The sequence below is a fragment of the Lithobates pipiens genome, unplaced genomic scaffold, assembly GCF_037356315.1.
Source record: "Lithobates pipiens isolate NorthernLeopardFrog02 unplaced genomic scaffold, aLitPip1_a1.2 Scaffold_16, whole genome shotgun sequence".
NCBI lineage: Eukaryota > Metazoa > Chordata > Amphibia > Anura > Ranidae > Lithobates > Lithobates pipiens.
The window spans coordinates 41639307-41652576 of record NW_027507748.1 but is presented as its reverse complement, the minus strand read 5'-3'; the positions used below and the strand labels follow the sequence as shown (position 1 = coordinate 41652576).

The 13270-nt window shown below is 43.8% G+C and overlaps 1 protein-coding gene across 2 annotated transcripts in view; it reads right to left on the bottom strand.

Moving 5' to 3' along the window:
- LOC143981729 (OX-2 membrane glycoprotein-like) overlaps positions 1-12840 on the bottom strand; it is a 46591-nt gene extending 33751 nt beyond the window's left edge. For both annotated transcript variants that reach the window (XM_077479779.1, XM_077479778.1), the window contains exon 1: positions 12724-12840. In XM_077479779.1, the coding sequence (XP_077335905.1) occupies positions 12724-12772 (49 nt within the window). In that variant the 5' untranslated portion in view covers positions 12773-12840. The remainder of the gene's footprint in view (positions 1-12723) is intronic.
- Positions 12841-13270: the final 430 nt, after the last annotated feature.

Here is a 13270-nt window from a genome sequence, read left to right as displayed (position 1 = left end):
CTACAACATGATCAGCTGTCAGCCAATGACCATGTGATGTAAACAGGAGATCGATATTTCCCCCCCCCCCCACTCTGAAAAAAACAGCAGATTACCGGCTTCTGTCAGAAGGACATTGGTACCGCTGCCTTATCTGTGCCCACCAGTGCCACCTACCAGTGCTGCCAATCACTGCCACCTCAATTGACCACTTCAGCCCCGGAAAAAATTTACCCCCTTCCTGACCAGAGCACTTTTTGCGAAACGGCACTGCGTCGCTTTAACTGAAAATTGCGTGGTCGTGCGACGTAGCGACATTTTGGCGGATACATCAGACATTTGACACATTTTTGGGACCATTGCCATTAATACAGCGATCAATGCTAAAAAATTGCATTGATTACTGTAAAAAATTTAACTGGCAGTGAAGGTGTTAACCACTAGGTGGTGCTGTAGGGGTTAAGTGTGTCCTAGGGAGTGATTCTAACTGTGGGGAGAGCTGATCAGTGTCAGTGTCACTAGGCAGAACGGGGAGATGCTTGTTTACATTACCGTCTCCCTGTTCTTCCTCTCCGTGAGACGATCGCGGGTATCCCCCCGGACATCGGGTATGCGGTCACGGAGCTCCCAACGGACAAGCCGCCTCTTAAAGGGCCATGTACAGGGACGTTAATCTGCCTCTTTGGCCGTTCTGACGCAGTATATCTGCATGAGGCCGTCAGGAAGTGAATAAGGAGGAAAATTACCTGTTTTCAAAATTTCATAACAACTATCAAACGATTTTTTTTCGCCAGAGGTGGGGGGCTGCGCCGGTGACATTCGCAGCCACTCGGATGGACTCCAAGCCACTTGAAAGCATTTGGTTCCCGAGTGTTTCCGAATGCACCCGAGCAGCTCTGAGCCATTTCCAAGCCCCCCCTCTGGCCACTGGAACGAACTATTAGAGTTTCCATTGATTCCTATGGGGAAACTCGCTTTGATATAAAAGTGGTTTGGATTACAAGCATTCTTCTGGAGCAGATTATGCTCCTAATCCAAGGTTCCACTAAAAGAACGCTCTATTTGTGTGATGAAAAAAAAAGATAAACATTTTATATGTGTACAGTGTTGTATGACTGCGCAATTGTCATTCAAAGTGTGACAGCGCTGAAAGCTGGTCTGGACAGGATGGGGGGGGTTAAAAGTGCCCGATATGCAAGTGGTTAAAGCATGACATGTTGGGTATCGATTGGACCTGTTTTATTTTCCCCCAAAAAAAAAAAAAAAAAAAAAGGTTTAAAAATCTGCTGTGCATATACCATACGAGATGGAAATTTGCAATGACCACCATTTTATTCCCTGGGGTCTCCGCTTAAAAAAAAATAAATAAAAAAATTGAGATGTCTATCATAATATATATATATGAGAATGAGAGAGAGAGAGAGAGATCTAAGGATTCTTGTGGCGTAAAATCTTTCACACTGAAACAAAAAAAATTGGGCGAACTTTAATGTTTCTTTTTTTTTTTTTTTTAATTCATTGAGGTGTATTTTTTTCCCCAAAAAATTGCGTTTGAAAGACAACTGGGCAAAAATACAGTGCGACAAAATATTGCAGCAAATTACATTTTATTCCCCAGGGTCTCTGCTAAAATAATTTATATATATATATATATATATATATATATATATATATATATATATATATATATATATATATATATATATATATATATATATATATATATATATATATATAATGAAGGTCTGCAAAATACTAACCATACCTCTCGGCAAATAGCTTGGGGTGTCTCCTTTCCAAAATGGGGTCACTTGGGGGGATTTTGTGCTATCTGGGCATTCCATGGCCTCCGAAACTGTGATAGGCAGTGAGGAATGAAATCAAAAATTTACACCCTTAGAAAGCCTGGTGGTGCTTGGATTTTGGGGTACCGTACGCGGTTAGGCTCTCAAAAGGTCTCACACTTGTGGTATCCCCGTACCCCGAGAAGCACCAGAATGTATTTTGGGGTGTAATTTTACATATAACCATGGCATGTTCGAGCAATATATCATTTAATGACAACTTTGTGCAAAAAAAAAAAAAAAATAATAATAATAATAATAATAATGTCTTTTTTCCACAACTTTTGTCAAAATATAAAATATTCCATGGACTCGACATGCCTCTCAGCACATAGCTTGGGGTGTCTACTTTCTAAAATGGGGTCATTTGGGGAGGTTTTGAACTGTCCTGGCATTTTATGCACAACATTTAGAAGCTTATGTCACACATCACCCACTCTTCTAACCACTTGAAGAAAAAGCCCTTTCTGACACTTTTTGTTTACATGAAAAAAGGTACCAGTTACTTACCGGTAACTGTATTTCTGGGAAATCTTCCAGGACGGCACACCTGAGAGATGAGAGGCTCCTCCCTACAGGAAACACAATCAATCAACAGCTGTTTTAAGTCCCCACCCTTCCCCTTGATCCTCAGTTTGTAGAGAAGTAACTCCTGAACCAGGTTCACAAGGGAAATCATTCCTCATAGGTACTCACCTTCTAGTGTTCTAGAATTTTCCCTCCTCCAACGGGCGGGAAGTAGGCCTGCCGTCCTGGAAGATTTCCCAGAAAGACAGTTACCGGTAAGTAACTGGTACCTTTCTCAAGTCATCTTCCAGGACGGCACACCTGAGAGGATAAACAAGTACCTCAAGCCTACCTTGGTGGGGCCACTGCAAGACCCTCTTGGCGAACCTTGGTTCTGCAGTGAGCTTTACCTCCACTCCATACGCTCATATGCTTGATGAAGGCATCTTAGCTGTCTGCTCCATCTTAGCGGTCTGCTCCACAGATGTTCCTGCCTTTTCCGCTTCGGGTGCAGTATCTAGGTGAAATGGGCTCTTAAAAATGGAATCAGAAAACATGTTAAACTTGTAGGTTAGCAATGTTGCCTATCTCACACATCTAACAACCATGGCTTATTGTGCCTATAGGTGCTACTTAGAACCACTAAAAAGATAAGAGACCTGTGTAAGACAAGGACACTACATTAATCAATAAAAGGGCCTGTCTTAACACTACCCTGTTGAGGGAAATAAAACTGCAACTGTTCCGTTTTATCTTTATGTCAGCAAAAGACTAAAGGGAAGCCTACTTAAGGGAAATAGATTAACAGAAGCTTGAACCCTGGGTTTAAGGCACGCCCAATCTATGTCCTTACTTACGCCTGAGAGCCTTCTTCAGGAGATTAAAGTCCCTAGCAGTAGACTACCCATATTGCTACGTCTAGTTTTGCTAAAAGGGCGAAATGAAGGCCATGCACCGAGCCGAAACCTATTCAATCGGGTATACATCTTTATACTTCATCCTCAGGCCCTAATACTCCTCTGAACAGAACTCTCCGAGTTCTTACTAAACAGGGCGATTCATTATCCCCTTCCTCCAGTGTCCCATAATCCTACAGGGCTTCAACCCTAGGAAATGGTTCTGGCATCCCTGAATGCAAGTGGTCAAGGTTTTCTGACATGTGGCATCTGCAGCCCGAACTCCTGGCCCCTCCATGGAAAAGAAGGCTGAAATACAAAAAGGTGATACATGCATTATTAATATCACAAATAAAATGATCATAGATTGTGGGCACAGCACATTAGTTTTAGACAGAAAGGACACAAGCATAGACAACAATGTTGTGTGCCTGAGTGTGACTAGCTAAACCTATATATCAAATATGGGAAGAGACCCAAATCTGAAACTCAATGTAGACAAACAGCCCTCATAGTCTGGTTTTCTGATGTGTTGCCAAGACATAAAACATTAAGACTCAAGCAAACCCTAAATGCTGCGTATTTCTTTAGTGCAGCTAGCTAGGTCATAACTGATATATAAATACAGAAAGGACAGGAACCCCCTTTACTGTTGTGTTTTACCTATGTACAGCAAAACAAGGCTATAAATATAAAGACAGAAAGATCCAAACTTCTATGTTGTGTATTTCTGGCAAACCACCAAATACAGTTATAAGATCAATATGAACACCAACTCCCGTGTTGCGCATTTCTGCTATGCCACAGGGAAAAATATGGAACACAAGACAATCCTTTCTGTCATGCACTTCTGTATTGTAGTTCAGATAGAACCAACACTAAGAAAGGACACAAGCAACCTGCAGCATTGTGTTTTTCTGAAGAGCAGTAAGGCAAGGCAATATGAAACAGAAAGCACCAACAAGCTTCCATCCTGAGTATTTCTGCTGTGCAACAACATAAAAGCAGACACTGAGGAAAAAGACAGACAGCCTTTACAGCTGCAATCTTTCTGGTCTGCTGCAAAATAAAACAATAACGCCATGATGAGTATTCCTGCTGTGTAGCAAAACCTCAACCAGAAGGGACAGATAAGCTTAGGGCTCCCACACCCGTGCGACCCAACCTGCGACTTGGGACTGCAAGACGCATGAAAAGTTATACACTATGGCTTCAAATGGGTACCATTTGTGTCTGTGCGACTCCAGCAGTCCCCGATTCCTGGATCCACAGACCTCAAGATTACACAGGTCGCAAGGAAAAAAAAATAGCAATTTTCGGGTCGAACAAGTGAGGGGTCCCCAATGCTATGACTCCCTGGAGGAGTGTAGCCAACAACCCCCTGCCAGAAAGGTAGATCAATGAGAAACACTGCTCACTGCTGTGCCTGATATACAAACGATAAGGCAGTAAATATAGGACATACAGGACACAAACATTCAATCTTTGTGCATGTCTGATGTGTAGTAATATACCAATACTGAGTAGAGAGGCCACCATCCTCAATGTGTCTCAGCTGAGCAGCAAAAATAAAATCAGAAAAAGACAAGCAATCTTCACTGCTGTGTCCTTTCTGATATGCAGCCAATAAGGCAGTATATGCAAGACATAAAAAAGGACAGACAACCTTCAATCTTGTATATGTCTGATGTGCAACAATATAACAATTCTGATTATTTTGAGATCAGGAAAGCCAAAATGTGAAAAATTTATGAACAAAGGACAATTGTTGATGAGAGGAGGAGCTGCCACTACCATAACAATTGTATATTTACTACACCTGGCAGGGGTTCAATTTGTATTTCTGCTATGTAGCCCAACAAATTCGAACCATCAATTTTCACTGCTGCCTTTCTGATAAGGCAGTAATACAGGACACAAAACCTCACAGACCTTAATCCTATATATATCTGATGTGCAACAATAAAACACTATGAATAGAGATAGCACATCCATATTGAAATGATTTGTCATGTGACTCAACATGTCAAATCGCATGTTTAAACTCAGCAGCCATTGCCGTTAATAGCACTGTCTGAATCAGCACAACGCCACGCAAATCAGGACCATCAAACTTCACTGCTGCCTTTCTGATAAGTAACCAACAAGGCAGTAACACAGGACACAGGACACGAAGCCCCACAGACAGACCTCAATCTTGTGTATGTCTGATGTGCAGCAATATAACCATTATGAGCAGAGATGTCACCAGACTCAATGATGTGCATTTCTGCTGTGCAGCACAAAACCAGAAAGTACAGATCACCTTCACTGTTGTATTTTTCTGATCTGTAGCCAAACAAATCAGAACCTTTAGGATATAAAGGACAGCAAACAAGCTTCAGTGCAGTGCATTTCTGATGTACAGCAATATAGCCCTTATGAGCAGAGATGTCACAAATCTCAATGTGTATTTCTGCTGTGCCACAAAAACATCCCAGCAAGGACAAACTTTCACTACTGATCTACTGGTGTGCAGCCAATGAGGAGTCATGGTCTATCCCTTTATGAAATAACCAACAGGCAATTTATTTCATAGGCATAGCCTGGGCTGTGGATACTAAACCTCACCACCAGTGAAGGAACAAATCCTAAAATGGTTGGACACCCTACTATTAGTAGTAGTTGTCCTACCTTACCTCCATAGACTGAGCAAACGCTAGCCAGCTCAAACCCAGGTGGTGCTGATTAGCAACTAAAGTCTCAATGAGCCCAGCCCTAGAGACCAAGTTAAGACAGCCTCTAGAAGAGGTGGTTACCAATTTAGCCTGGGGGGGTAAATAGCTATTATGTAGCTCTTGCATAGGTTTGCACAGAAAATCCTCAATTAAAAGGATGTAGGAAGCGATCTATGGTGAATCGCCTTTAGATCTGCCACTGAGTGGATTGTAGCCCAAACCAATAAAAAAAAGTTTCTTCTTACCTCCTACACTATAATATAAACACAGTGTAAAGGTGGAGTGGGAGGTTGGAGCTTATGAAAGTTACCTATAGCAAGCAACCCCCAAAAGAAGGATCTGTCACAAGGGAACCCCTACTGTGCCATACAGTAGCTTGGTCCCTGCCCATCCTTGAATGTCAGGTCAGCTTTTAAGCATCTTGAAGCAACTTCAGATTCCTAGCAGCTGGGCTAATAGGGCCGGTAACCTAGTGCACCTGCTGACCAGGGGAGCTTCTGAATCCACCAACCACTGCCCAATTAATAACCTGTTCAGTGATATACCTGGCCTGTAAGTAACTTTGTATCTACCAGGTCCCCTCTGTACGCTATATTCATCCCTACTAATGTACCACAACTGGGCATGTAGGGAGAGGCTGGCAACCTACTGCTGCGATAACCACAGTGTCTCTGCTGTAAGAGGGAGCTGTGGCTGGTGGTTTTAGCAGTGGCGTCTGCGCTATTTGTATCCCGACCCCCAGTATATACATGGGGAAGGGGAGCAATGGCCTACCTACCTCTTTCCCATCTGAGATGGTGCAGAGGAACGAGTGTGCCTAAACCACCTGTCCACCATACAGCTTCTCTGATGTAAGAGGGGCTGCAGCTGGTGTTTTTAGCAGAAGCTTCTGGGCTATTTGAATCCAGACCCCAGGGGAGATCTCAAATGCCCTAAAACCCTCTGGCTGGAATTGGGGATTTTGCAGCTAAATTCCCAAGGCCAAGGAAAGTACTCACCGTTGTCGTCTTCCCCTTTTGCCACAGCCACCGGGCTTTCTTTTCCATTCATTTATGGTCCAAACGCAAGGAGGATAGCCGCCAAAGTGCCCCCCCCAACCGCTGTCCCCATAGGGAGGTGCCAGGTTAGGCTGTGTCCTGCGCTGTACCAGTCAGTATATACACATGGGGGGGGGGCACTGCCTTCCGTTCCTCATTCCCATCTGAGGTGGTTAAGGCAGACATCCACCGTAGTAAACTGGTGCCTCCTCGCTCTAGCGAAAGGAGGATGTGGGCACCTGCTCCTGCTGACTCTCAGCCTTCCCTCCTGGGTAAGAACACCGCCGCCATTTTCCCAAAGTTTGAAAATTACGCGGGTGCTTGTCACCGTGCCCTCTCCGGCAGCCCACGCGAGCTACCGGGGGCCCAGGAGTCGGGGACACGATCCCCCTGGAAGAACCGATGGCCAGCACCCCGTCTGAACAGCCACCTGGACAGGTAAGGAGGGGAGACAGGATAATGGCCCCTAAAGTTCTGGGTACACCACTGTACCCAGGCTCCTTCAGCTCTCAGGGGGGGCTCTTTCAATTTCTGCTGCCCCCCCTGAGGAAACCCCCCAGGAAGGACAAGAATATCCTACCAGACCCAGAGGCTTCCTAAGCTTGTGGTCCGGCTCCCAGGGGGAGACCACCAGCCCCAGGCTTCGGGTCATTTGGAAAAAAAAAACAGTTTCGCTGTGTAGGGAGAAACACAATCAAAAACTGAGGATCAAGGGGAAGGGTGGGGACTTAAAACAGCTGTCGATTGATTGTGTTTCCTGCAGGGAGGAGCCTCTCATCTCTCAGGTGTGCCGTCCTGGAAGATGACTTGAGAAAAAATAGAGATAGATAGATAGATAGATAGATATCTCTGTATCTAACGATTCTGGTGGCGTAAAATCTTTCACATTAAAACAAAAAATAATTGGGCGAACTTTACTATTTCTTTTTTTTATTTTTTTTTAATCATTGAAGTGAATTTTTTCCCAAAAAATTGCGTTTGTAAGACCACTGGGCAAATACAGTGTGAAATAAAATATTGCAGCAATTGACATTTTATTCCCCAGCGTCTCTGCTAAAATATATATAACGTTTGGGGGTTCCATGTAATTTTCTAGCAAAAAAAATATTGATTTTAACTTAAGAAACAAGTGTCAGAAAAACATTTAGACTTTAAGTGGTTAAACTACCTGCATTTACAGGTTGTGAAAAACTTGGCAGGCTGCTTTGATTTTTCCTTTACACACAGAAGTGTATCCCTTTGATCTAAGAAGGAAGTTAGTTACAAGTTTTCATTTTAAAAACTTGGCAGACAGACGTTTTCTTTTCACATCTGAGTGAGCAGATAAGGGCTCCTTCACAGGGACATGTCTGTACTACAGAGCCCGCTCTGCTCAGCGGGGATCGCTCCGTCGATCTCCGCTGACCAGGAAGATGACAGGTCTATCTCTGCACACTGTGCAGGGACGGACCTGTCAGAGCGCAGCTCTCCCCTATGGGAGATTTGATGACGACGGACCGCAGAGTCCGTCGTCATCTGATCCACAGACGGATGGAAAAAGTAGGTTTTTCCGTCACACCTTTTCGGGTCGGAGCAGGTTGGATGTCAGCGGACTTGTCACATCCGACGCTGCATAGAGGTCTATGGAGCATCCGTTCAGGTCTGTCTGAAAAACTGACAGGCGACCCTGAACGGATCATCCGTGTGCAAGAGGCCTAAGTCTCTCCACTTGTTATATGAAAGAAATGGCAAACTCTGCAATAGATATCGTCGGGGGGGGGGGGTTGAATCGAGATCATGATTTTTTTTTAATGATTAATTGTGCAGCTCTAAAATATTATATATATACATGTTTGGGGGTTCTAGCAAAAAAAAATGATGCTTATTACATGTATGAGAGAAATGTCAGAATTAGCCTGGGGGGGCAAGTGGGTTAACCACTTAAGGACCAGGCCTCTTTTTCAGACTTAGTGTTTTCATGTTTAAAATTGTTTTTTTTGCTAGAAAATTACTTAGAACTCCCAAACATTTTATATTGTTTTTTTTTCTAACACCCTAGAGAATAAAATGGCGGTCATTGAAATACTTTTTTTTTTACACCGTATTTGCGCAGCGGTCTTACAAGCGCACTTTTTTTTTTTTTTTAAATGCACTTTTTTGAATAAAAAAATAAGACAACAGTAAAATTAGCCCAATTTTTTTTATATTGTGAAAGATAATGGTATGCCAAGTAAATTGATACCCAACATGTCACGCTTCAAAATTGCGCCCGCTCGTGGAATGGTGTCAAACTTTTAGCCTTAAAAATCTTCATAAGCGACATTTAAAAAATTCTATAGGTTGCATTTTTTGCGTTACAGAGGAGGTCTAGGGCTAGAATTATTGTTCTCGCTCCACCGATCGCGGCGATACCTCACATGTGTGGTTTGACCACCGTTTTCATATGTGGGCGCTACTCACGTATGCGCCCGCTTCTGTGCGCAAGCTCGTCGTGACGGGGTGTTTTTAAAAAAAAAAATTTTTTTTCTTATTTATTTTAATTGATTTTATTTATTTTTACACTGTTTAAAAAAAATAAAAAATGGATCACTTTTATTCCTATTACAAGGAATGTAAACATCCCTTGTAATAGAAAAAAGCATGACAGGCCCTCTTAAATATGAGATCTGGTCCTCAGATCTCATATTTGGGCTAAAATGCAAAAAAAAAAAAAAAAAAAGAAAATCTGACATTTAAAAAAAAATATACCTTTAAGAGGTATGGGCGGAAGTGACGTTTTGACGTCGCTTCCGCCCTCCTATGGTATAGAGACGAGTGGGGGCCATCTTAGCCTCACTTGTCTCTATGTCCAACTAGGAAGAGGACCCGATCGCCTCCGCCGCTACCGACGGCTCCGGTAAGCGGCGGAAGGTGCGGGAGGGCAGCGGGAGGGGGGGGTGGCACCTCTCCCGCCGCCGATAGCGGTGATCTCGCGGCGAATCCGCCACGGAGACCACCGTTATCGTACAGCCGACCGCCGCCTGAAAAGATGGATATCTCGGTTGTGGCAGCAGCTTCTGCCGTTACCGAGATATCCCTCTTCAAAAAAAGGACGTACATCCCCGTGAGGCGGTCCACAAGTGGTTAAAGTAACGCAGTGCCGTATTGCAAAAAAAATATATAATTTTTAATAGCCTGGTCATGGAGGAGGGGGGTAAATCTTCCAGAGGTCACGTGATGAATGGCTAAATACAACGCGTTTTGTTGTGGGAATTCTATTTATTTATTGTTTAACTGCCTCACTCCCCCCTGCCGTCGTATGACGTGACGGACTTTGAGTGGGGATATCTGAATGATGGGTGTAGCTATAGACATCATTCAGATATTGTCTTTTAGAGCCGGCGATTCAGAGCACCATAAGATCGATCCTAGCGGCTGTTCAGCCACTTGATCGTTCTTACGGGAGGCAAGAGGGGACGCCCCCCCCCCACTCCCGCCGCCCTCCAATGCTTCTACCGACTCACCGATACGATTGGTGAGTCAGCCCCCGGATGTTGACCATAGAGATTTCTGGCGGACCAGATGGTTGCCGGAGTCTCTATGATTGTCAGAGGCCGGGCGCGATGTTATGACGTCACACCCGGCCTGCCTCTGCATTAAAAAAAAAAAAAAAACGGCGCCACCTTGGCTGGGAAGCCAGGATCGGTTTATTTTATTTCTTTTTTGATTTCAGGCTTCCCAGCCTAGAGGTGAGATGTGGGGTCTTATTGACCCCCATATCTCACCATAAAGAGGACCTGTCATGTCATATTCATATTACAAGGGATGTTTACATTCCTTGTAATGGGAAAAAAAGTGATAAAAAAAGTGTCAAAAAAAAAAAAGTATAAATAACAAAAAAATATTTTTTTTTAAAGTGCCCCTGTCCCCACACACAGAAGCGAGCGCATACGTAAGTCCCGCCCATATATGAAAGCGATGTTCAAACCACACATGTAGGTATCGCCGTGATCGTTGGAGTGAGAGCAATAATTCTATCTCTAGACCGACTCTGTAACTCAAAACATGCAGCCTGTAAAAAAAAAAAAAAAATTCAAGCGTCGCCTATGGGGATTTTTAAGTAGCGAACTTTGCCTCCATTCCACGAGCGTGTGCAATTTTGAATCGTAACATGTTTGGTATCTATTCACTCGGCGTAACCTCATCTTTCACAATATGCAAAAACATTGGGCTAACTTTACTGTGTTTTTTTTTTTTTAACCGGTTCCCGACCAGCGCACGCCGATGTACGTCGGCAGAATGGCACAGGCAGGCATATTGGCCTACAGGTACGTCCAATCTTCAATGCTGCCCTGCCATCGGGAGCGCGCCGCTGGCGGTGCGCTCGCGTGCCGGTTGGGACCCCCGTGAGTCCGGTCGCGGGTCCCACGGACTCAATCGCCGCGGGCATACCCGCGATCGTCTCACGGGGCGGCTGAATTCTACCTAGCAACTAGTGACGCTGATCTCTGCTCCATGTGATTGGAGCAGAGATCAGTGTTCACTAAATGAAAGCCCAACCCCCCCCCCACAGTTAGTAACACACCCCTAGCAACACTTCACCCCTTCACTGCCACCCACTGGTTAACCCCTTCACTGCCAGTGTCATTTACACAGTAATCACTGCATTTGTATAGCACGGATCGCTGTATAAATGACAATGGTCCCAAAAATGTCCGATGTGTCTCCCATAATGTCGCAGTCACAAAAAAAAAAAAAAAAAAAAAAAAAAAATCGCTGATCGCCGCCATTACTAGTAAAAAAATAATAATAAAAAATATTAATAAAAATGCCATAAAACTATCCCCTATTTTGTAAACGCTATAACTTTTGCGCAAACCAATCAATAATCGCTTATTGCGATTTTTTACCAAAAATATGTAGAAGAATACGTATCGGCCTAAACTGAGGGAATAAAATTGTTTTTTTATATATTTTTTGGGGGATATTTATTATAACAAAAAGTAAAAAATAATGTTTTTTTTTTTTTCAAAATTGTCGCTCTATTTTTGTTTATAGCGCAAAAAAATAAAAACCGCAGGGGTGATCAAATACCACCAAAAGAAAGCTCTATTTGTGGGAAAAAAAGGACGTCAATTTTGTTTGGGAGCCACGTCGCACGACCGCGCAATTGTCAGTTAAAGCGACGCAGTGCCGAATCGCAAAAAGTGGACTGGTCTTTGACCAGCAAAATGGTCCGGTCTGCAAGTGGTTAAAGCACAAAACTGTTTCTTTCCCCCCAAAAAAATACACGTTTGAAAAATTTCTGCACAAATACCGTGCGAGGTAAAAAGTTGCAACGACCGCCATTGTATTCTCTAGGTTTCTGCTAAAAAAAAAAAAAAAAAAATAAAAGATGATTTTTACATGTAGGAAAGAAATGTCAGAATTGCCCTGGATGGGAAGTGGTTAAAATAAAAAAAGGGGGAGGGGTCAGGCGCTACTTTTGCGCTTTTCTCACACAGAACTACTCAATGAAAACGATCGGTCCCCACAATGAAGCGCACCCTCCATCACTCCTTAATATCCAGCTGACCCCCCAACCCACCCACAAATAAGCCACCGGACCTCCACACCACATGACAAGGAGGCACATGAAAGGAGTACAGAGATCACACCGCCATATACACAAGTGAAAGCAACCCGCACTCCTCTATGACAGAGACTTTCCCCATCACCGCACGTGTAGAAGTGTCACTGTGACCGGAAGTAGATTGTCTAACACCCCCAGGGGGTCCCTCCTTACCCACAGCGGCAGACACCGCCTCCAACAGGACGATCAGCAATCCCCTCATCCCCGAACTCCTGAATGAATTTGGCGCAAAATTGAGCAGGGCGGGGCTACTGCCAACAACCAGACCGCTGATTCGTCAGAATGTGTAACGGAAGTGACGATCCGCTGCGCCACTATGGAGTAGTGCGGGATGTAGATAGATCATACAGCACCCACCGGAGTTTTGCATTTTACACTTATTGTTAACAGTACAGTGAGTTTATGTACTGAAATACAGGACTTAGAACTCAGTCTGACTAGTTAGATGTTGATTTTTTAAAGCAGCGAACTTCTGTCTGATTAGCAAACTTTTGAGACGAGCAGGGATGCCGCTGCTTTTAATATGTAACATCTTACCAGTCAGACGGAGTTCTAAATCCTGTATGTCAATATATAAACTCACTTTACTGTTATAAATGCATGTAAAATGCAAAACTCTGGTGGGTGTATCACCCTTCTCATAGTCAGGGTGTCGGTGTCACCGCGTAGTCAGGGTGCCGGTGTCACCGCGTAGTCAGGG